This window comes from Gouania willdenowi, chromosome 15 (genome assembly GCF_900634775.1).
Source record: "Gouania willdenowi chromosome 15, fGouWil2.1, whole genome shotgun sequence".
Classification (NCBI taxonomy): Eukaryota; Metazoa; Chordata; class Actinopteri; order Blenniiformes; family Gobiesocidae; genus Gouania; species Gouania willdenowi.
The window spans coordinates 28,040,139-28,065,083 of record NC_041058.1 but is presented as its reverse complement, the minus strand read 5'-3'; the positions used below and the strand labels follow the sequence as shown (position 1 = coordinate 28,065,083).

General features: G+C 40.6%; 1 protein-coding gene across 1 annotated transcript in view; it reads left to right on the top strand.

Moving 5' to 3' along the window:
• ltbp1 (latent transforming growth factor beta binding protein 1) overlaps positions 1 to 24,945 on the top strand; it is a 224,468-nt gene that overhangs the window by 81,927 nt on the left and 117,596 nt on the right. Inside the window, 3 exon segments of the mRNA XM_028469012.1 lie at positions 4,689 to 4,791; positions 11,504 to 11,563; positions 17,380 to 17,502. Coding sequence (XP_028324813.1) covers positions 4,689 to 4,791; positions 11,504 to 11,563; positions 17,380 to 17,502 — 286 coding nt within the window.

Sequence of the window (24,945 nt, the reverse complement as noted above, 5' to 3'; positions counted from 1 at the left end):
AACATCACAATCACACAGGTTAAGAGCTAGTTAGTGAGCTTTCAGCTAAAAGGGGCTAAAAGAAAAGAAAGGCATGAATACGATTCTCCACCTGGAGTTTAGAGAAGCGTAGCTGGAGTTGCAGTGCTTCTCAAACTGTGGTACACAGAGGATCACTTGATTAAATATTGTAATGATGATGGTCATTATGGCGGTATTTGGAGAGGCCAGTATTTTCTGAGGTGATAATTGGTGAGAAAGAAAACAATTTGAGAACTACTGCTTACGGAAGCCTTAAGTGTGTAGCGTAACTTTTACTACCTTTCTCCCGAGATGAATACATTACATACAAAAGGCCTAACAAATTTACCCAAATAAGTAAATAATGTTGTCATTTACTTATGTCTTTTTTCTATTTTCCCTTTCTTGGCTTTATCTTAAATTACTTAGTTCATCATCAAGAAATCATAATGTTAACACTCCACACCTAATAACATAACCTAATTGTTTTTATAGAGCTGAATTTGTCAGTTAATTAGATTTATTATTTTCTCTCATAATTGTTATTTGAGACTTAATTCTCTTAATTTCAAAGCGAAATTGGTGACAAGAGTGTCTCCTATTTTGTGTCTGAACCAGAGTTAGGCAAGATTATTTGCTGGTGGTTGTTTATTATTTTCCTTCTCTCTTTTTTCCCTTTTAAGGTTAGATAAAATTAAAGTTAAGTTGAGTCGAACAATCCATATTGTCATACATGTACTTTTGCTCTCTGCATTTATCTCATCCCTAGGAGTGATGAGCCATAGCACAGTTTGGAGAGCTTCCTTAAATGCTCGGTAGTTACTTAACTTTAAACTATATCTCTGGTCAGCACTTATATCGATTAATTATTAAACATTTCAGGAGGACCCTATTTAAATCGCAAGTGACCCAGATTGCGCTGCCAACCCATTTTTGAGAACCCCTAATTTTACTCAAACAATGTCTAAACTCATTGAAAGTGTTTATGGCTTTGCACGGCAAGTGCTGGGGGGGGGGTTGACAAAGACGTAGACACACACAACAAGAGACATGTCAAGGAGATAAGTCGCCAGTCATTCCATTGAAAGTTGTATTGTAAAAAAACTTTTGGTGCTTTTAAACACCCAGAAAACCTTAAAAACCTGTTAGGCCACTGAGAAGGCCCCAGGCCAAAACACCACTTAGATAAGAGCACAACATCACCTATATTTCTTCACACAGCTGTGAAGTCTTAGCACCCAAGCCAGAGAAAATCAAGAAACACACCGACCTTGGAGGATAGGAGAGCAGTGGAAACTTGTGTGATCAGACCCACTCATCACGCAATCACTCACCAACACATTTGCACTCTCAACGCGTTTCTTCCCAGGCATCATTCCCGTTCGTTCATACATCACACACATACATTCCTCCACTCTCAACATCACTCTGTCCAATCATACTAATCCTCATGTCACAGCTGTGGAAAAAGAAGTGGTGAAGTAAGTAAATGCAAATTGATGAGAAAAATGTGAGCCACCTATTGACCAAGTGCATTGTCAATAGGTGGCTCAATAGGTGTCCAGGTCCACCTCCTGCGATCCTGAACAAAGGTTCGCAGGAGGCGGACCCATTGGCGCAAAATAAAAAAAATAAGGTTGAATTGGGCTGTTGACGGCAGCGTTCAGAAGATTTGATCACAGAATTGGTTGCGGCGATATCGACCAAAAATTTGATCGGAGTCTTGTTAATGATAATGCTTAGGGGTAATCGTCTGTAGGCATCAGCCTTCATGAACTGACATGCTGCCAGCACATCAAGGGAGGCCTCAGAATTCAAAACAAAATGATGGTTTCTAAATTCCATTTGGAGTTCCCACTAAGCCTTTGCTTCCTCAGAATAATCTGGAAACAGCCTAAATAATTGATCAACAGAAAATTGTTCTGGGTGTTGTAATGCGTATTTCTTTGTGTCTTATCAAATCTGGCAAATGTGTGTCTGGTGTTTGGGTGGATGTGTCCAGTGTATGGTTAGTCGGTTGGACATTCGTAGTTCCCACCTGATCTGAGTCTGTCAGTTATTGGGGGGCTCTATGGGGACAATCAGTGGCCCAGTGATTTAGTGCACCACAAATGAAGCACTCATCCTCCCTCAGTTGGCCTCGGGAAGATATGGGTCCTTTGTAGTCAGCTTGGTTGTGCTGCTGACCATCATCATCTCTTTGACCCTAGCTTTCGTAGTGTTAGTAAATTGTGAGGGAAGCAAGGCTGTTTACAGCAGACATCTATTATTCCTCATCTGCCTTCTTCTCTTGTGCATTCTGTTCCGTGTCCTCAGCATGTTGGGCATGTTTGAGAATCTCAGGCCAATGGTTCTTTTGTCACCCACCGATCAGGGTAGCCTTGACAGCGGTGTGGAGTGTTGGGCAGAGACCAGTCACAAAATAGCTCTTAGCAAAAGCCTCATAGGATGATTCATCATCGACCCCGAGGCCCTTTGATGGTCTGGTATGACCGCTGAAGACATAAACGCACTCACTCGGTGGGCGTAGTCTTCGATGAGCTCTCCATCTTTTTGTTTGCAGGCTTGGATTTGACCCATGTCCACATGCACAGTAAATATGTGACGAATGAGGCCTGAGCATCCCATCTCAGCTTGGTCTGTTGCAGGTTTTTGATGTCTTGGCCTTCGATCTGATTCTGGATGCGGACATAGTCTGTGGAGGACAGCAGAGATTTAAGAAATCGAATGACCCCACCTCCCGTTGGGCTGTAACAATAGTGTGTGTGTATTGTGGAGCAATGGCTTAATCTACCGGATAGCTATGAACAGAGGGCGAGGACGAGCTGCCGTAACATCATCACCACACCACCCATGCGTGTCGACATAGGTGGGAGGAACTGCGACTTCCGGGTACCGAGACACGGAGGGAGGGGTATATGCTGGTATACACTCTGTAGAAAGATATCTGATTGGCTGAAGTGTAGCATCACGCTCCTGGATTTTTAAAGCTTACTGTAAATACAGAGCCAAGAGAAGGAGCAGAGGTTCAGTGTCCACTCAGAGCACTTTGAATTACAATATGCTCAAAAGTGATTTTTACATTGAATACCATTGGCTTACTTTCCACCGCACTCTATAGAAGCTTTTTTCATGAAGTTCAGAAACCTTAATTAACATACAGTAGAAATAAAAGGAAGAATTGTATTGTTTTGATCTCTGTTTCTTTTATTGTTTGATAACGATGCATGTGTATTTTTTGTAAGGATGTCCTGATCCGATCACGTGATCGGAAATCGGGCCCGATCACGTGGTTTCAGACTCTATCAGAATCGGACGTTATTTCCTGTTCAGGACTCGGATATATATGTATATTTATTATCATTATAGGGGTGGGCAGTATACCAGTTTATACCAAATACCGCTATATATTTTCAATATGATATCAATTTTTAATATACCGCCGTATCGGTATTTTGATTACACTTTCGGAACGCTACGCTGGGCCACGTCAGACCGGAGCGTTTTCAGTGTTGCATTGTAAAGGTAAACAGTAGTGCTCTGGTTATGTTGTAAATGGATAAGAAAGCTCAGATGCTGCAGAACTAGTAGAACATGATGACACATAAGAACTTGTGTCAAAAAGAGGAGCCCTGTTTGTTGTTTAGTCAGTAGAGGAAGTTGAGAGGAGGTGGAGAGTTAGACCGAAGTTCTCAGACGTGCTCCCACACGTTTGTGAATAAAGGAGTTCAACAGCAGGCAAAACCCTACAACATATGTTCTGTTTGGAAGAGACAAAATGTATCGTTAGCCTCTCTGGTAACTAGCCTGATGCTCGTGTGTGTGTGCGCACTGCACACAGATGTTTGAGGGCATGCAAGTGTTGTTTTGCTTGCGTGTGCATGCGTGTTTGTGTGCTCGCGCCAGTGTTTGTGTGTGAGAATAGACCATCCTAAGTCAATCTACTGCAGTATTTCCTATATCTAGTGCCTACAGCAGGGCGTGCAGGTGTGTTCTAATCTAAGTCAACCTCTATCTGCAGACCTCTCACACTTTTTTTAATAAGCAGCTAATACTTTACATGCTCTGCACCTGCAATGCCAACAAAATTAAGCTGTCATACTTTTCATCAAGAAAAATATACATTTCAATCTGTGAAACTAAATGAGGAGAGTAAGCATTAAGAGTGTAGTTCCTAAAAGTACATTACTGGCCTTACTTTACAGCACTGTGGCACTTTTATTTTCTTATTTGTTAACATGCCTCTTGGGTATTTTAAGATGAGGCACTATTAATTTTTATATTAGACATTTTTATTTAATATTTCATCTTGACCTAAAGACTAAAGGGAATTTTCTTTTAATTTATTGCTTGATTGATCAAGCGACGTCACAAAAGTGCTCTGTTTAGAGTTGATTGTTAAAATAAGGGGGAAAAAAAATAAGGGACATCCTGGATAGGTTTTTTTGCTCTTCTTTATCTTTTTCATGTATTATAGAAGTATCTGATCGGGACTCGGTATCGGCCAATTCTCAAAGTCAAAGGACTCGGAGTCGGGGGCAAATAAACCTGATCGGGACATCGCTAATTTTTTGTGGTTGTGTTTTTAAACATTTATTTAACCAGATAAATCATTGAGAACAAATTTTCATTTGAACTGACAAACCCCATCTTCTTTTCACATTTTTCCTTCCATCTAAACGTGTCAGTGTGGAAAGGCTCTTCCTGGTCTGACAAAGCAGGAGCAGTGCTGTGGGACTGTTGGAACCTCCTGGGGCTTCCACAAATGCCAGAAGTGCCCAAAAAAGCAGCGTAAGTGCCGCTCTTGTTCTCACACTTAGTCCAGTAATGTTATGATGTTTTAATATGTTCTATCTGAATGGAGACTGTTCAATTCTCTTCTATGATCTTTTTAGCAGTGCGCATTGTGGCTTAGTAGCATGTTCACCTCATAGCAAAAAAGTATTGGGTTCAAGCCCTGGGGTGGACACGGGTCATTTCTGTATGGAGTTTGCATGTTCTCCCCATGCTGCGTGTGTTTCCTCCAGGTACTCCTGCTTCCCCCCACAAAAACATGACTGTTAAGTTCATTGGAGTCTTGAAATTGTCCATAGGAGTGAATGTGAGTGTGAGTGGTTGTGTGTCTGTCTGTGTCTGGCCTTGCGATGGACTGGCACTTTCTCCAGGGTGTACCCCCGCCTAGCACCCATTGATAGCTGAAGATAGGCACCAGCATACCCCCGTAACCCTGAAAACAAGGAACAAGCGGGTCATAAAATGTATGGATAGATGGATTTTTATATAACTACATTATGTTTGCTGATCACAGTCTCAGTATTTTGGTTCTGAAAACAATGTGAAGCTGAAAAAGCATAAATAAAACATACATTTAGTGACCCTGATATATAAAGTAGGGGGGTAAAAAAAAAAAAACAGTCAAGTATCTGGTGCGACCACCATTTGTCTCACGCATAGAGTTGATCGGGTTGTTGATTGTGGCCTGGGAAATGTTGGTCCACTCCTTTTCAATGGCTGTGCGAAGTTGTTGGATATTGGCAGGAACTGAGCATCCAGAGCATCCCAAACATGCTTAATGTTTGTTCAACTTCTTTTCAGCAAGAAGAGAAGAAAAAAACGTGGAAAATCCAGTGGTAAGCCATTGTTTTAAGACTGTCATGGTCAATTGAACCCAAGCCGTGCATGATCAAACAAGCTAGCAGAGTGACCATGCTAAAGTATGTTAGCACTGCTTGCAGCTAGTGCTAACAGAAACAGATAAATTAGCTTAACAAAAAACATTGATTGTATGGTAAAAGCGGTCTATTAATTGAACATAATTTTAAGATAACTGTGTTTTTATGCTAATTTAAAGAGTGATGTCACGGTTTGTGTTTCATACAATTAGGATTACCTTAATAGAGATAGCCTTGAGGCCTAATTTCTTTAATCCTGCTGTTAGATGTATTTTAGAATGTTAAAATGAATACAAGTCTAGAGGAAACCTAATGAACAGCAGGTCATTTATTCATGTTGGATATTTCATTACTTTTAATAAAACTGTATTCTATATGTAAACTTTTGTTTTATTAGTATTGTGTGTCAATCTATCGATCTTTTATTTGCTATGTGTGCTACATCTTAAATTTATACAGCTTTTATTCTATTTATACATATCTAAATATGTATCAATTTCTAATCACATCATGCATATCCTATGACATGGTTTGCTTGATAGACTAACCAGTGGGTTCACATTACTTTTTCCCCTTTCAGATGCACTGAAGAAATTTTATGTCATTGATGACTTCTCTGGGAGGAAAACCAGGAGAATTAACTTGTAAGGCCGGACAGAAGGATGAATGGATGGGGCTTTTTTAGCTTGTGTTCGTTAATGCTGTCTTATAAAGTACCACCAGAAAATGACATTAGTTTTGCTAAATAGTTTCTTTGTGTAATACCTCTGCGAACTGCAATTGTTCAAGTTGATGTGTGTTCATTACTGCAATTTTAGTATTGTAATGTAAAATCTGGAAGTTTTGGATCTTTTCACAAAATCAGAATATTATTTAAATTAAATAGAATACTTAATGAGCCAAACCTCCACTAGAAGGCCCTTTAAGTGTATCGCTCTTTAAGTCTTCAAGCTGCAGCTATTTAAGTTCAATTATTGTTATGGTTTGTTAGTTTTTTTATTTATTGAGGCTAAGCCTTTTATATTTATCTTGTTGTCTTTTTGTGCGATGCCATACTCTAATAATATTAAGAATTTGTATTTTGAACACGTAACTTAGATGTACTGTATATTTAAAGGTCCCATGTCATGCTATTTTTCATCCATTTCCATTTGTTCTAAGAACCCCAAAAACATAGTATTTGAGGTTTATTTTCCCAAACTCGCCTGTTTTCCAGAGTTTTAGCCTCTGAAAAGTCACTTTCTGAGCAACTGTACACAAACAGGCTGATTTGCTGCATACTTATGCATATTCATGAGGGGGCGTGTCTATAGACGGGAAAATGACTTCCTCCTCCCCGCACAGTGACGTAGGGCCAGAGGACGGCCCGCCCTCCTCCCACCCACTCTGTAGCCGAGCTCATGCTGCTTTATAAACACGAGACAAAAAATACATACATAGCACTGTGCGAAGGACGCTGAAATGCTCACCAACGTGGGCGTGTCTGATTACATGTCAATCACGGCAGAAGGCTTCCTGGAGGCGCGGCTTCTCCAGCTCAGTGCTGCGTCAAGTTCGTCATCAAAGTGGGAAAGCATCACCAAATTAGAGCGAGGCGTTTGGGCTCACCCTGCAGTAAAAAAGGAGCAAATCACCCTCGAACTAACGATTGAGGGAATCAATGAAAAAAACACTTTGGGCATGTGTAAGAAGCCCAAATAGCACTTTCATTATGTTTAAAGCACAGAAAGGTTGATTTAGCGTAACATGGGTCCTTTAAATTGTCTTTTATTTACTTGTTTGTGTTCTTCTATGTGTATGTGAAACCCTTTTACCAAAATAAAAAAGTCAAAAAGGTACATTTGCTTGTTTTCTCCTTATGTAAATCATCTTTGTGGGTATGGCGAAGACAACTTTGCAGGTGTTATAAATAATAGTAATAATAATAGTATAACGTACAAAAAAACGCCATATAAGGGAGCGCCAAAAGAAAACCTCGCCAGCACTGGGTAGAAGGCCATTTTTCTGATTGATTTAATCTAACTCCCGAATGTCATATCTGAGTCAATCAGAACACCATGGTTTCAAACTTGGTAGCTTTTAGGGATCGAGTCTCAAGGTAATTGCCGACAGCAAAATTATTTTTCCTATTACTAAAGACAATCACCTCCATCTTTTCATAATTTAGTTGAAGGAAGTTTTCATCCAACCCTTGTTCATTTGTAAAATGCTCAATAAATCATGTCAACAAGATTGTACTGAACAATTGTTAAAGTAGTAGTAGTAGTAGTATTTATTGAAGGGACAGTGCACAGAGACATTAAGCTCAAAGACAGATATGTTCTGCACCAGATTATAGCTGAATAGCTAGTTTCCATCTGCAGTCCCTGATTACATAAATAATATACAAGTCAAAGTACAGGTAAAAACAAGAATACATAAAAACAATAGCATGCAATGAAAGGCAATCAGAACATGCCCTCTCACTGACACGCACCCACACATACACAGCATCACACCTGTAGAGTGCAGCCACACCTCTCAATTTCTGCTTCTCATTCACATTTGTAATCACTAAACACAAATTCAATAATACATTTCAGATTTCATAGTAAAAATGTTTTCGTACATGGATATATACACATACTGTAAGTTGTCCTGTGGTTCCGTGTCCACCTCAGTGTGAACAGCGCTGAGTGCTCCAAAGCCACTTTTTAAGCTCTACTGTGAACAGAAGATGGTCTGTTTGACTTTTCAGGACCGTTGTGAGCTCGTTCCATTCCTTTATTGCTTTATATGAAAAAGCCGACTGTGCAAAAACAGTTTTATGTATGGGTATACTACACTGCCCCCTGACGGAGGCTCGTGTAGTTCTAGTTGTCATAGCAGACGTGTACTGGATAAAACGCTTAAGTGGTGTTGGTGCAGTGTTATTTAGGATTCTATGGGCCAATTGTATTGAAGCAAATCTTTGAATATTGTGGAAACTTAACAGTCTGTATTTTCTAAGGACTAAACAGTGATGGTGTTGTCGTGGTTTTTGATCAAGAATTTTGAGTGATTGTTTGTGTAAGCTTTCTAACGGCCTCATAGTGCTTTTGTTGGCCTGGGACCAGCATGTTATACAATAATAAAACCGAGACATAATCATTGAGTTAAAATAGGTTTGGGCTGCCTCCATTGTTAGCGAGTTTCTAAAGACGTCATGTGCTATTTATATCTCTAGCCATGTAAATAAATATGATAGTACTCAAATAGTACTTTGTTGTTGTTCATGCATGAATTATGTTTTTTTTCTTAAAGACATTTGAATTTACATACTAATATATAACCATTTACAGCAAGCCTGTTTAGGTTTACATATGCCAATAAGGCAAAGTACAGGTCTATATACATTTATATTTAATTTTTTACATTCACCTATCTTCAGATATAATCTGATGAGTATGTTCCAAGTCTAAGAGTGACTGGTAGAAATATACATAAGGTATAGCATTTACAGGGTTCTTGCCAGCGCTGTTGAGTGTAGGGTCCCCCTATGGTGTGATTTTTATTCCCCTACGGTGTGATGTCACCATCTACGGTGTGTTTCAACCAGCGTGGGGGGCTTTTCTGTTGCTTTTTTTTTTTTTTTAATCGGTACCGTCACAATAATTGTTGCACACTTAGACACAAAAGGGACTTCCAGGCGTTCCTGTGTTCAAACTCTCTTTTTAATATGCGTAACCGCCTGCACCGTCTATTTATTACAGCCAATTTGCTTGGATGCTCTTCAGAAATTAGCATTACAATATTTCGGTGGCGCCTCAACCAAACCGTTAGAGATATGCAAAACTTTTTGATGATTTTTAATCTTCAGTGGGTCCTTAGTGTTCTGGCCGAGTTTGAAACGAATTGGATGAAGCCCTTCAGACTAGTTTGTGCAAATGCGTTTCGCCATTTTTGACCTTTGACTCAGACTCAAGATGGCTGACTTTCTGTTTTGTTTTGGGCGTGGGACACCGGGTAACTTTTTGTTCATCTTGGGGTCAAGAATACATGTGGCGAATTTCGTATGAATCGGGTAAACCCGCCGGTCGTGCGGCTCCATCATATTTTTAGCATCTATAATGCGCAGTGTGCACATTTTTTTAGCGAATTTTTTCATTGTGCCAAAATATCTAATTGTTCAGCGGGCATGAGGTGCGTGCAAATTTTGGTGAGACTTTCGGCATCCTAAGGGGCAAAACCGAAAACAACCCAAGAAAAGCAAGAACAATAGGTTCCGGCCAGTATGGCCTCTAGACCTTAATAATGTAGAGCATGACTCTTCTGGCTGTAATGTTCATCAATCGGTTACAGAATGGCTAAAATAACAAAGATTACTCAAACTACAGTGACAACTCTAAAGATAATTATTGTTTACATCAGCAATGGTTCGCTATGTAGTAGTCTAATCAGCCTTTCTGGTGTTGACGGCAAACATTAACTTCTTATTGAACACATTAATATCATCCTGTGTGTTTTAGATGTTAAGATTATTAACAATCACTATCTGGCCACACCAGCCTGTCATTGCCCGATCTTGTTAGAGCTCTGAAGCTAAGCAGGTCAGGTCCTGGTTAGTAGTTGGATGGGAGACCACTGAAAATTCCAGGTGCCACAGTGGAGAACAGTCGCTCCAGTGGCATCTGTCAAGGGGGCAAGGCACTTCACCCACATTGCCAAGTATGAATGTAGTGTGTGTGTGGGAGTGTTGGTGGTGGTCGGAGGAGCCGATGGCGCACTATAGCAGCCTCGCTTCTGTCAGTTTGCCCTAGGGCAGCTGTGGCTACAATAGTAACTCCACTAAGTGTGGAGTGAAAGAAGAATTCCTTAATTCTGTAATGCGACTTTGAGTGTCCAAAAAAAGAGCCATATAAAATGTATGTATTATTATCGATGTCTAGTAATTCAGCTGGATTTGTATAGAACCACTCTTTAAAAGTAGGTGTGATGAAGCAAACATGCATTTTAAATCAACAGGACATCTAGGATCAAAAATCTTCAACATCTTTCAATGGAGACCCAAAACATCATCTTCAGTTTGGAGATCAGTCAGTGAGATTTTTGGTTTGGTTTTATCCAATGCTTTTATTTTTGTGCATGATTTCTTTTTTATTTTTTAATCAGGTTCTATTGTGACAATAAATCAGTAAACAATATGTGACCGGTTCTAAACAAAACTGTGAAAATTTAAACTCAAGGTCTGGGATCACCACATTCATTAAAAATATGTCCTGGTTCGAGGGTAAAGACCAAACTGCTATAGAAAATGAGTGACTTCACACAGAGAATAATGCACAGACACAAATTGCTTAGGTTGTTATAACAAAATCATTATTTGAACAATTTCCAAAAGTTTTGCATAAACATCACAATATATATTGCTTTTAAAGAGAACTGACTCGCACTCAATCTCCCTCCACAGTGTGCATGGAAAAGACAGTAACCGCACAGTCACACTACCACTTTGAGGATTTTGCCCTCAATCGTCTGCCAACAGTGTCGTAAAAAATAATAATGCAATTTACACAAATATATAAATAAAATAAGGACATAGCCCCACCACTTTTGTCTACTTACACAGTGACATAGAAAACTTATATCTTGTTAATAATTTACTGAAAACTTAAATTAGTATTTATAAATGCTGAGAACGTAACACAAACTCTCAAAACAGTAACTTTTATGTGGCTTACAAATACATTATAGCAGTATAAATGTTTTTGAGTATAAAGAATCTTACAATTACTATTATCTGTACTTTTTGAGTGTAATACATCAAAAATAATTTTTTTCTTTATCTTGTTCTGATATTCTTCTCTCTGCAGCCATTTCTCTGATCGACTGTCCTCAGGGTTACAGGAGAATCAATAGTTCTGACTGTCAAGGTGAGAGCAGCAGTTGATTGGTGTTGGAGTCTCTCCAGTAGCCTTAGTTGCTGTGATTACTTTTTTGTTAATCAACGTGTTTGTTTGTCTGTGAACAGTCCCACTCAAAAACTGATAGATTGTTTTTCATGAAGTTTTCAGGAAAATATCTGAAATGGCATAAGAAACAAGTGATTTGATTTTCAGAATGATCTGGATCAATATACTGGATCTGGATCAATTTTAAAACTCTCAACATTTTTGGAATTTATATCTTGGTTTGTAATTTACCAATAATCATGAAATTTGACTTGGACATGTACAATAGAGTTGGTTCTTCCATTACCACACAAAGTTTCATTTGAATCAGAGCCGTATTACGAACTGTCATTGGCAAAATGTTAAAAAATTTTGACTGATGTTCATGATATTTGACTCAGACATGTAGATGTGTTCCTCTATCCCCCAACTAATTCCCGATCTGGAAGAAAATCACTAATGGATAATCAGATTTTTCCTCTATCTCACAATTTTGGGAACTGTTATGGTGGCTTGAACCAGGGTTGCTGTCAATTAAAATTGTAATTGCTTAATTGATAATTCATTACAATTATGGCATAATTATAATTGTAACTGTAATTTTAAAAATTGTTTGTTGTCCTAATCATATTTAAATTGCAATTGAGTTTAGATAATTGAATTTGTAATTTTAATTGCCATGAAAATTCTATAAAGTAATAGTCAATTATAATTTAACGCAAAGCCGAGGAACTATGTTACAGTTCTATGTACATTTCTACATATATGTAGTTAACAATCAAAAAAACAATTAAAAGATGTTTCATATCCAGCTTTCCAACATTTTGCCATTTTAAAAAAATAAATGAAATTTAGGGGTATATTGACACAAAAAAGCCATGGACGGACGCCCACACCAAAAACATTAAAAACTGTATTTTCATTGATTAGGGAGCCTAACAAGGTAACCAATAGATACAGGAAAGAAATGTGATATTTGAGATTATATAATTGTTTATAGTGTATTTTAGTAATTTACAGGAGTTTTATTACCTGCTATCATAAGAGATGCTAACAGAAAGCTAATGATAATGTTAAATTAAACAGAGAAATATTAAAAGTGTTCTCTTTCATAACATTCATTTTGATGTCTCACTGTGGGACATACACCTCCATGTCATATCTCAGAAGCCCAATGTCATTACGCCAATTCTGATTGGCTGGTGAAATGTATTCATCCGCTGCAGGTAGTCCCTCCTACCATAAGTAGAGAAGCGGAGAATACAACGCCATTCAAAAACCTCTTTTCACTCAGAGCTATCTCGTGTCCCAGCAGCTTAACCATCCACAGGTGGACCCTTTTCTGGATTCCGTCGCCGGACACTGCTGTTTGATGCTTTTTCTGCTCTCGACCACACCAGGTCAACCAGTGTTTTCCCTGCTCTCCACGCTCAGTATAACACTGCTTCGATGCCCTGCATGGCCGACCGCTGACACACCTGTTTTCGGCTCGGCTCACCGCTTCACTCGACGCCACACCACGGCTGTTGAGCACCGGATGCAACACACCAGTTAACAGCTTGGTTAAGACCCCACCATTGCCACCCCACCACGGTCGCCAGGCGCAGGGTGTTGGTTCTTGGTTAACTTAGCAGCTAGCAGCCATGTGCCAGCGCTAGCTAACCACTTCTTCCTGCCTGCACACCAGCACATAGAAGGAGATGGAGAACAAGGCTCCGCACACAACAATGCCCCGCACACCAGAGGATCTGGAGGCTCAGAGGCTAGCCTCTGCAGGTGCGGGAACAAGATTTCAGGCCGAGATGCAGGGCTGGAACATGGCCAGTAGGCCCTGGACACCCCCGGTTCCTGCCGCCACTGCGGTGGAGATGGAGACTGGGGAGCTGTATGAGGCCTGCTGCGGGACTTGGTTCCAGCTGGGGTTCCCAGTCCGACCTCACCTTTGTTCCTCCACCTGGGAAGTCTTCCAGCAGCGGGCCTGCTGACTCGACCTGGCAAACCTTTCAGAGAACGAGAGGGGCGACATACTAGACATGCCCATCATTCCAGAGGGGATCTTCGGCTTCGCGCTGGGCTCTATGCAGGTTGCCTCTGCCTACCCAGGAAGTCCCCAATCGTGTTTCCTGTTTGCTGCAAAGCATTCCCGGCTCCTCACGGTGTACAGTTTAAGACCCCCAAACTGTCTGCACCTTCACAACGTGTCTTGCATTTTTTCAACTGGGAAGATCCATCCAATTCAGGACATGTGTTAGGATGCTAAGGTTAATGGCGTCAGCCATTCTTCTGACCCGCCTCTGTCGCCTTCACATACGGGAATTCCAGCTGTGCGTGGCCGCATGTGGGCTGGACCCAGTGCATCATGGCACATGGAGGGTATTGGTCACACCGGAGTGCACCAGGGCTATGCACCCCTGGAATGCCCCGATCTTTCTGACGCAAGGAGTTCCTATGGGCACCGTCACGTCCAGGAAGGTGGTCACCACAAACGTCAGCCTGACGAGTTGGGGCGCGGTGCATGAGGGGCGGTCTGTAATGTGAGCTTCCAGCGCTCCCACATCAATTACTTGGAGCTCTCAGCTGTGTTTCTCTCATTGAGGCATTTCCTTCCATTCTTCACAGGCCACCATGTCCTGGTGAGGACAGGCAATATTGACCACGGCCTTGCCACCCCCACCCTCACCAGGGTGAGGGAGCACGGCCATATTCTGGTCCTGGGGGCTCCGCAATGGCCTGCCATGCACTGGCTGGCGGAGGTTTGACGGTTGCTGTGCGCTCACCCTTGGCATTTCCCTATGCGAAGGGACCTGCTGTCACAGGCAAGGGCGCAGTGATCCATTCTTACCCAGAGCGCTTAGTGCTATGGGCTTGGCCCCTGAGTGGCGCGATCTGTCAGCCGTGTGACTCTCACAGCTTGTAATTTCTCCCATACAGAGCACTTGGGCTTCCTCCACAAGTGGAGGGTGTTTGAGGGCTGGTGTCACCGGATGGGACACGCCCCCTTTCAGTGTTCAGTGGGAGTGATTTTCTCCTTTCTGTAGGAGCTGATGACAAACAGAAGGCCTTTTCTTCGGTGAAGGTGTATCTGGCACCTAATGCTGCCCATAATGTGGGCTTTGGGGATAAAATTGCGAGTCAGCATCCGCTGATTGTTTGTTTTATGAAAGGAGCATGCAGACTCCTCCCTGTGTCCAGGCCACTGGTGCCTCCGTGGGATTTGGCTGTGGTTCTGGAGGGACTTAAACGTCCTCCCTTTGAACTGATGGGATGTGCAAACTTGAAGTTTGTGTCCCTGAAGACAGGGTTGTTACTGGCTTTGGTGTCAGCTGAGCGTGTCAGTGACATCCATGTTCTCAGTGCACTCATCGTGCGCTCAGTTTTTCCCGGGCAATGTGAGGATGGTACTGAAGCCCAACCTGACATTTGTGCCAAAGGTGTTGGGCTCTAGTTCTCCTATTGACCTCACAGCCTTCTCTGCCTAACAGGGTGAGCAGTTGCCTCATTTTTTTGTGTCCTGTGCGAGCTGCGCATGCCTACATGAATGTGACAGGGTGCTTCCGGAGGAGCGATCAGCTCTTTGTCTCCTGGGCTCCGCCCCATAAAGGGAAACCTGCTACTAAGCAATGTTTGTCACACTGGGTGGTGGGAGCGATTGCTTTGGCTTATACGAGTCAGGGTCCGCAGCCTCCTGTTGGCTTACGTGCACATTGGACTCGAGGTTCATCGGGCCTTGTTCATCGGGCCTTGCTCATCGGAGTGTCTGTTCAGGATATTTGTGCTGCAGCGAGTTGGTCCCCGCCCCTCACTTTTGTCCGGCTTTACTGGCTAGATGTCTCCACTCCTGTCCCGTGCTCGCTCTGTGGGCTGGTGTAACGCGTGATAAGCTGGTCTGCAATACAGGAGCTACCATATCCCATAATGAGACATTGAAACAAATGTTATGAAAGAGAACCATAAGTAATTTACACAACCCCTGTTCTCAGAGTATTATATGTGAGATGTCTACGAGACAACCCTTCTTGCTGGGTGATTGAGAAGAGGTTTGCCTATTTGAATGGCGTTGTTTTCTGTGCCCCCTCTACTTATAGTAGAAGAGACTACCTGCAGCGGATGAATACATTTCACCAGCCGATCAGGATTGGCGTACTGAGATTTGCCTTCTGAGATATGACGCGGAGACATCTCACTCATGTTACTGAGAATCGGGGTTATGTAAATAACCTATAGTTTTGTGACACCACTGAGTCAGAGAGAGTGCAGTTTGAGGCTATTTTTTTTTCCACTGTGTTCATCTCGGGTGCACAAATTACACGGAGAGGCCCAGCTGGCATTTGTGAGTAATCCAGGAATACAATGGGCCAGAATGGCTTGCAGCCTTGGCCTCCATGGCCATAGGAAAGGATTTACTGTTGAAACTGAACGTCATTTAAGTCTACCTGAGCAAAGAGAGGAGGATTCTTCTGACCTCAGCCACCTGTGTGGAAATCAGCTTATGCGGCGAGCTAAACATAAATGGGTCCAGTCAAAGAAGATACTTGCTTTATCTTTGTGTTCTTTTCTGAAAACCGCTTATCTTTTTTTGTAAAACTGTAACAACACAAATAACATCCATGAGTGCTTTGTATGACACATTGTAACTAGCTGAGTTAGCATTGTGTCGATAAGCCTTTTTACACTCTGGAAGTGCGCATGCGTGACCTGGGGGGTCACAGGCCGAGAGGGATATAAACGTCAACAAGCTTGGTCAGCCTGTTGATTCGTAACGCGTAAAGCTTCAAAACGTACTGCATTGGAGGTGCAGGACGTGCAGCGGGACCTCTCGATGCTCCTAGAAGCGCGTCCACCAAATATTCTGTATATATACCTGACGCTTTTGATGCATTTGGTGTGAACGCGCCATTACACTCACAGAATGCCAGAGGGCCCTTTGAGACCCTTCAGATTCAAACACTTTATAAATTTTGCCAACATTGCCATCTTGAAGCTAAACAATATAACAAAGTTTTTCCAAATTTAAATCAAAAGGTAAATAATTATTAACACATTAAATGAGGGGCAGAAAAAGGATGCAGTTTATTGTGGTTTCTTATGTTAGACTTCACCCTCATTTGTGAATGGGAATTGCTTGTTATTTTGATGTCATAGTGGTTTTATTAAGAGGAAGATTAAGTCAGGTAACTACACATTGAGGGCCCAGGTGCCAAATATATGGGCTGCCACTGCTTCATAGGATGCTAGTGCATTAATAAAAAGCAATTCTGTTTGTTTTATTTTAGATTTAGATTACGACAATATATTTTTACTGATTTTGAAACAAAATTTCTAGAGGTGGGATGATATACAATGTTCAAGGGACACGACGATACTGGGGTTGCGATGACAATACAGGTTGATATTTTAAGACAGGAAAAACAAACCATAAAAATGCTGTTTGAAAAATGACCATGCTTTTATTTGACTGACTTTCTGCATACTTACCTACTGTCCTTGGTAATTACATCATATTGTGGCCTTTTCTAAATGGTTAGTTAACGCTCACCTTGAAGGTTGTTAAAACCTAAAAATGTGATAACACCTATGAATAAAATAGATATTTTATGTCAACATTAAAAAATGATAAAGCTGATACAGAATGTGGATGAAGAGTTTGGTTTCCTTTTCTTTTTTGAGCATTTAATATTGTGTTTTGATAAAGCAATGATGAACATAAACCTGTAATTTTGTATTCCACTAAGGTTGGCTTTCACATTTATAACTTTTTTAAAAAGTCATAAATGTTTTCATATTTTAATCCCCCTCAGATTTGGATGACTGCCAGTTACAAGGAGTGTGTCCTAATGGCACCTGTGTGAACACTGCGGGCAGCTACAGGTGCATTTGTAAACCAGGCTACGTCCCTGACCCAACATTCACTACATGTACACGTAAGTCCCTCAACAAACAAAAACTGTTCTTTCCCGTTAGTTGTCTATTATTGAGGAGGGGTTTGTTAAGAATGTTCTGGAGGTAAAAAGAGTGTCAGAGTCATGAGTTTGAAGTAAGAGTGAAACGATTTGTCTATTAGATTGATAAATCGATTTATATACCTACGATATATAGTATAGTGTCAAGTCTGACTATAAATAATTTTAAGTTTCTGAGAATTCTGTTCTAAATCAAAATATAGAAGACTATAGATTAAAAATATAGATTATTCAAGATTGCAATACTATAAAGAAAAGTCAAATAATAATTCCTTGGATCCAGGGATTCTGATGTTCAATCGTCCATTGCCTTCACACACAATTTAAGTTAATTGACCCAGGCAGGGATTTAGAGTTCAGAGGTACAGTAGGACTTGTGCATGTGTGAGAGCAAGAGTTCATGTGCTACAAGAGCCTCCTACTGCCACGGATTAAGCAGGAGGTGGGGTTCCGTGCTGAGTTACAGGTTTTCCTGGATACAATGGGCTTAATGCCTTTTCATAGCTCACCATCAATTACCTGGCCAGTGTAGAGAAAGGACCATGTAGTACAAATATTTCTTTGTGTAAACAATTCCTTAAATAATACAGGTTGTATTATAAATAAATTATAATCTATATATTAGTCAAATATTGTACAATATATTTCATGATTCTCAGATTAATAACTTATTCTCAATACGATTAACTATATAATTTAATCATCTAAATACTTAAATATTAGCATATATTCAATATAAATATCAAAATAGCAGCTTGTGTTTAAAGTGCATTGTAACCATTAAGCACAATGCTTTGCTAAGATTAATTAAAGATTAAATCGGGGCTTTCGCCTTTAATTGGCCATGTAATTTTATTACATTAATGGAATTTGTCCTCTGCATTTAACCCATCCCTGAGGAGCAGTGGGCAGCCATTTTGCGGCGCCTGGGGAGAAGTTCGGGGGTTAAGGGACTTGCTCAGCATCCCACAGTGACGGCCCAGGTGAGGCTTGAACCAGCAACCCTCCGATTACAAGCCCAGCGTCCTTAACCACTAGGCCACTTGATTAAGTTCCATTGACAACTTGATTGAAAGGAAAATGAGAAGGTTGGCATAAACAAGTGATCATTATAGGACCGGCTGATGCCAACGCTAAGCAGTGACTCACCAGTTTCACATATTGACCGGCTTAATCGCGGTGGTCGGCATTTGGCAGTCAGCTCCTGTGAGTTATCCCTTAATTAGATCACTTTCATGGTTTGTCACAGCAATTTTATCATTAACTGAAGTTAACCTACCTGTAGCAACAACATCCAAAACGTATCTTGCGTGTGTCCGCCGCTTCCAGGTAGCACAAGATAGAGACTTTCTAATTGGTCGAGCAGAGTCACATGACTACACGCAACCCACACGTAAAATACAACCAGCAGGGTTGCCAGATACACAATACGTTTTAAAATCTAAACACACACAAAAACCCTCAAATTTCTTGGCCAAAAACAGCCCAATCTCGTTTCTACAGCCTGCCGATTCCAACAGATGCAGTGGTATTTGTTTCGGCCAAAATGGCTGAAACAAATACCACTGCACCAAATTAAAGTTTTACCCGCATTTGGCGGGTTGGCGGGTGCTAATTGAAAGCCCTGATGATAATACAAAAATATTAATAAGACAAAAGAAATACATGGGAAAAACAGCATTTTACCAGTATTTAAGTGATCCCCCCCCAAATTTCACAAATCATATTTGCAGGGGAGCTCATGTCTCATTAAGGGGGGGCTGGGATCCCCCCCCTGGCTCCCCCTTAGTTTGCACCCTGCTTGTGTGTTTACCAGGCCACATAAATGAATATATAACATTGAAGCTGTGTGTACTCTTCTGGCCAATCAAAGTGGTTCCTGCAGATCATCACTTACAGATGATGTCAAAGCTGTGAGATTCTGTTCCCGCAATACTTTAATGGATTTAGTTAAAATAATACCAATATATTTAAAGCACTCACTTTTCTGGATGTTAAATTTATAATCAGAAAGGCAACCAAAAGAGTACAAAAGTGAGATAATATAATCAATACTAGACATGGGATCGTACACATACAATAGCAAGTCGTCCATGTATAAGGAAACTTTATGTTCCATGCCAAACCTTTGACTCTGGTGATCCACTTTAAAGCTATAGACAGTGTTTCAATGACCATTGCAAACAAAAGGGGCGATAAGGGGCAGCCTTGACACATCCCACTATAAATGCGGAAAGGGTTTGAGCGCTGAGCATTAGTACACACGGAATAGAGAGATCTGAGACATGTCTAAGTTATTAAAGAAACACATCAGCTCAACCTCATCTCTGGATAATTCAGAAGAGTGAAACCTAGAATAAAATGTCTGGTAGATATTATTTATTCTGTATGGGTCAGATGTTAAAGAACCTGATTTGTCCTGTATTTGAGTGATCTGTCTTGCGGCCCTTTTAGCTTTCAATTGCCAATCTAGGAGGCAACCAGACTTGTCCCCATGGTTCTCCGAGACCGCAAAAGTAGCTGCTCCACTTCTCCAGTAAGTAAAAGGTTGAGTTACATTTGGAGTCTAATCCTCTCTTTTTCTAGGTGAGGTGATGGGTTAGACGAGAGTCGGTTGTCCAAGTTAGAGAGAGATTCTGCATAGTTTTTATCATCCTTGACTCCTAAATCAGAGCCGACCAGTGCCCGCTTAACTTTGTCATGTCTGAAAGCTCCGTCCGTTTTTCATGTAGAGCTGCTGTGCTTCGTAAGAACAGCAGTAGCTTTTATTAGTTTTACCTGCTCAGTGTTTAAAGAACATCTCATCAGAGCTACAGAAGATCTGTGGATAAAGTTGTTCTGTGTTGTGGAAAAGACCATTGATACCAGGGATTGTAGAGTCTGATACTTTAAAATATTCTGGACCCTAGTAGTGAAAAAACACTTCCATGTGATGTGTCTTGGACATTTTTTTTTTTTTTAATCATTACAGTCTGGAATTATGTCATCAGGATAATTTAAATTAGATTAATTTAAACTAAGTTGATAAAAACTTAATCAATAAACCTGCTCAGATTCAGTAAACCATTGATCCCTGAGGGGAAATTAGGTGACAATGCTCCTCTCTTACATCTTTGACATGAATAATTCATAATGAGCAGTCAGAATAAATAATGTTAACACAACTTGTATCTACCTTTTAATTGTATCTTACTCATTTTAAATTACATTTATTTTTGACATACATTTTTAAGCCTGAGCGCCATGAGCTTGCGAAGGGCACTCGTAGTGGCCACACTACTAGGGAAGGGGCAAAGCCTATGCGAATGCCCCATGCCCGTCAGTGACCAGGAACTCTTGCCATGTCGTAGGCATGCCCCCGCGCTTTCCTAAAATGTATAGTTCATGGTACTCAAAAAGGGGAAACATTGTTATTGTGCTGGAATATTATTCTTCTCTCTTTCCCGGTGTCGGAACCAACTCACCTACTTTTCACCCACTGTAGTCACAAAAATTCAATTGTGTGCTTCTCTCATTTTTGGCTAGTTCCAATTTTACAAGACATTGTGCCCCCTACAGAGTAAAGAGAATTTGATGAATTTGAATGTGTTACAGCCCCCTCCAGGATGTTAGACCAATATGCTTGAGGGGCCGCAACATTAAAGACGCCGAACAGAAAACAAAGGTTTTCAAAGTATTTATTAACAAAAGTTCTTAACAGTACCAACAAAACGAAAGAAAAAGGACTGGAGATCCTGGCCAAACCGAGTAAAAGTAGGGTGGACACTGAGCCAACCCTATACAGGGTCGTCAACCCAGCGTCCATCCTCTAAACTACAAAAAGTAATAAAACACTAAACCTACATGAACACGAAAACAAGACTACCAGAAATCTCCAGTCCGAACTAAAATAATAAACTTACAAAGCTGTTGAACGGGGACCTGAAGAAACTCTCCCCACATGTCTGCTGCTGGTTTGATGTTGTGCCTCCCTTTTTTCTGGTCCTCTCAGCCCTTTATACAGCTCCTCCTCCCTCTCCACCTGATTGCTGATGTGAATAAGGTGTGTTAGGTGAGAGGGAAGGGCAGGCTGAGAGGCCATGAGGCACCAGTCATAACAATATGGGACAAATGTCCTATTTTTTTTTTTTTTGTTCAATGTTTTTATTAATGTGCACAGGAACATTGTATCTCAATTGTACAATACAAGTGAAAGTAAGCACACTGTTTCATTTCGTTTTTCTTTTAAACATAATGTAAAGTAAAAAAAAAGTAAAAAGAAAAAAAAAACAAGAAAAAAAAAACAAAGAAAGAAGGGGGGGGGGGGGGGGTTACGCTTCCTCAAAAAGGTTAAGAAATGCTTGCCACTTTTGAAAGAATTTGTCAGTCATACCTTTCTTGGAGTATCTAATCTTTTCAACTTTCAGAAAAGACATGACCTCATTTGTCCATTGAGTGCTGGATGGGGAACTTGTTGACTTCCAATGTATGAGGAGATGCCGTCTGGCAATAAGAGATGTGAATGCTAAAATCTGCAGGTGAAGAGCTGAATAATTGGAGTAGTTCTCGGGGATACCGAAAATAGCCACATGAGAAGAAACATCAACGTTTTTTGAAAGCACTTTAGACATGGTATTAAAATAGATTTGCCAAAATGTATTTAAAGTTGGACAGGAGAAAAACATATGAGCAAGATCGCAGGGCGATCCACCACACCTATCACAAATGTCTATGGTAGTTGGAAAAATTCGAGCAAGCCTTGCTTTTGAGTAATGACACCTGAACAAAACCTTAAATTGGATCAATGTCAAACGAGCACAGATAGTTGTCTTATGAATAAGTTTCAAAGCAGAGTCCCACCAGCATTGGTTAAAGACCACTCCTAGTTCATTCTCCCAGGCTTCTTTCGTTTTTGTGGTTAAATAGTTATCATATGATTGAATAATGTTATATATTTTAGAGATGATTGACTTTTGTGAGGGGGTTAATCGTAAAAGTTCAGTCCAAGGCTGCTCAGGAGGAAGGTAAGGAAAACCAGGGAATAGTGCTTTGGCACAATTCCTCACCTGGAAATATCTAAATAGATGAGTGGGCGGTAGATTAAAGTCAAGAGAAAGATCTGTAAAAGAGCAAAAAACCCCGTCCTTGTAGAAATCCTTAAAACGCCTCAATCCCTTATTATGCCATGACTTAAAAACAGGGTCAGTAAATGTGGGTTTGAACCTATGATTTTTCAACAATGGTGTTAAAGGCGTAGAATCGATAAATTTGAATTGCCTCCGAAACTGAAAAAAAATCCTGAGAGTAGAAATCACCACCAAGTTACAAGTAAGGCCAGAGAGGTTGACAGAAACAGAGTCAGTTAATAACGCAGAGAGGGATGACAAGGGACAGGACAGCATCTCCAAATTACACCAGGGAACATCAACTGACCCTGACCAATATGTAATCCTAGATGTATTCACTGCCCAGTAATAAAACTGGAAATTAGGCAAGGACAAGCCACCATCAAATTTGCAACTTTGAAGTACTCTTAGCCTGACACGAGGTGATTTGCCGTTCCACAAAAAATGTGAAATAGTTGAATCAATCGATTTAAAAAACCGTTTTGGTAAAAAAATGGGCAGGCACTGAAACAAAAATAAAAATGTTGGTAAAACATTCATCTTTACTGTATTAATTTTCCCAATCAACGTGAGGGGGAGTGAAGCCCATCTTTGAAAATCAGATTTAATCTCAGATAGCAGGGGGGAGAAATTGGCAGAGTGAAGAGATTTGAAGGATCTAACTATATTGACGCCCAAATACCTGAATCCAGAGGGGCTAAACTTAAAAGGAATATCTGATGGACACATTTGCATTGCTAGTTTATTAATAGGGTAGCATTCACTCTTTGATATATTGATCTTATATCCTGAAAAAGAGCCAAATCTATGAAAAAAGGAACGAATGTTTGGAAAAACAGTCTTAGGATTGGTAATATATAACAATAAATCATCAGCGTACAGTGAAAGTTTGAATTCCTTTTGTAGCCGGGTAATGCCAGTGAGGTCTGGTGCAGACCTCAAATATATTGACAGGGGCTCAATTGCGAGTGCAAATAGGAGGGGCGACAGTGGGCAGCCCTGCTTGCAGCCTCTATTTAGAGGAAAACATCTAGATCTGACATTATTGGTGACGCTGCTAGCACATGGAGATGTATAAAGAAGTCGTATCCATGATATGAATTCATCACCTAATCCAAATTTTGCCAGGACTGCAAACAAGTAATGCCATTCAACTCTATCGAACGCCTTTTCTGCGTCAATCGACAATACTACTTCCGGTTTATTAGTGGTACCTTTAGAATAGATTATATTTAGCAGAGTGCGAACATTGTAAAACAGCTGGCGCCCCTTTATGAAACCTGTCTGTTCCTTAGAGATAATGCTTGGAAGCACATTCTCTAAACGGCGAGCGAGAGCCTTAGCCAATATTTTAGAATCTACATTCATTAAAGAAATGGGTCTGTATGAGGAACATAACTGTGGATCTTTATCTTTTTTTAGAAGGACGCTAATAGAGGCCTGCCTCAGTGTAGGGGGAAGATTGCCACATGATAGGGATTCAATATAAACTGAATGTAATATCGGAATAAGTTTAGAATTAAATGTTTTAAAGAACTCCACCGGAAATCCATCCGGGCCTGGCGCTTTATTATTTTGCATGTTTTGTAAAGCCAAATTAAGTTCTGCAACTGTCAGTTTCGAGTTTAACTGATTAAGTGCTTCTGAGTTTACAGTAGGAAATGTAAGATCATCTAAAAAAGCATGCATGTCTGTTGAATCAGAGAATTCGGAGCTGTACAAGGACTCATAGAAAGAGGAGAAAACTGAATTAATAAGGGCAGGGTCTTCCACCAGGGCTCCAGAATAATTTTTAATACGAGGTATTAATCGGGATGCTGCTTGACGGCGCAACTGATGAGCAAGTAGTCTGCCCGACTTATCTCCATGTTCGTAATATTTACAACGTGAGTGTAATAATAAACGCTCCGCCTCGTTGGTAGTAATAAGGTCCAACTCTGTTTGTATGGCAACTCGGCGTCTAAACAAATCAGTAGTTTGGATGACTGCAAGCTGTTGGTCTAAAGATTTAAGTTCGGTCAATAATGTTTGGATTTTCAACATCCTTATTTTTTTCACGTGCGCAGAATATGAGATGATCTGGCCTCTCAAATAGGCCTTTAAAGATTCCCATAGTAACGCCATTGGGATAGGCTGCGACTCACATTGGTTAAAGCTGATGAAATCATCTATTGCATTGGAAATCAGTTCACAAAATTTTCCATCTGATAAAAGAGAGGTGTTGAATCTCCAGTGTGAGGAGTAATTCAGACTAGGCAATATTTGTACATCCAAAGACACAGGCGCATGATCTGAAATA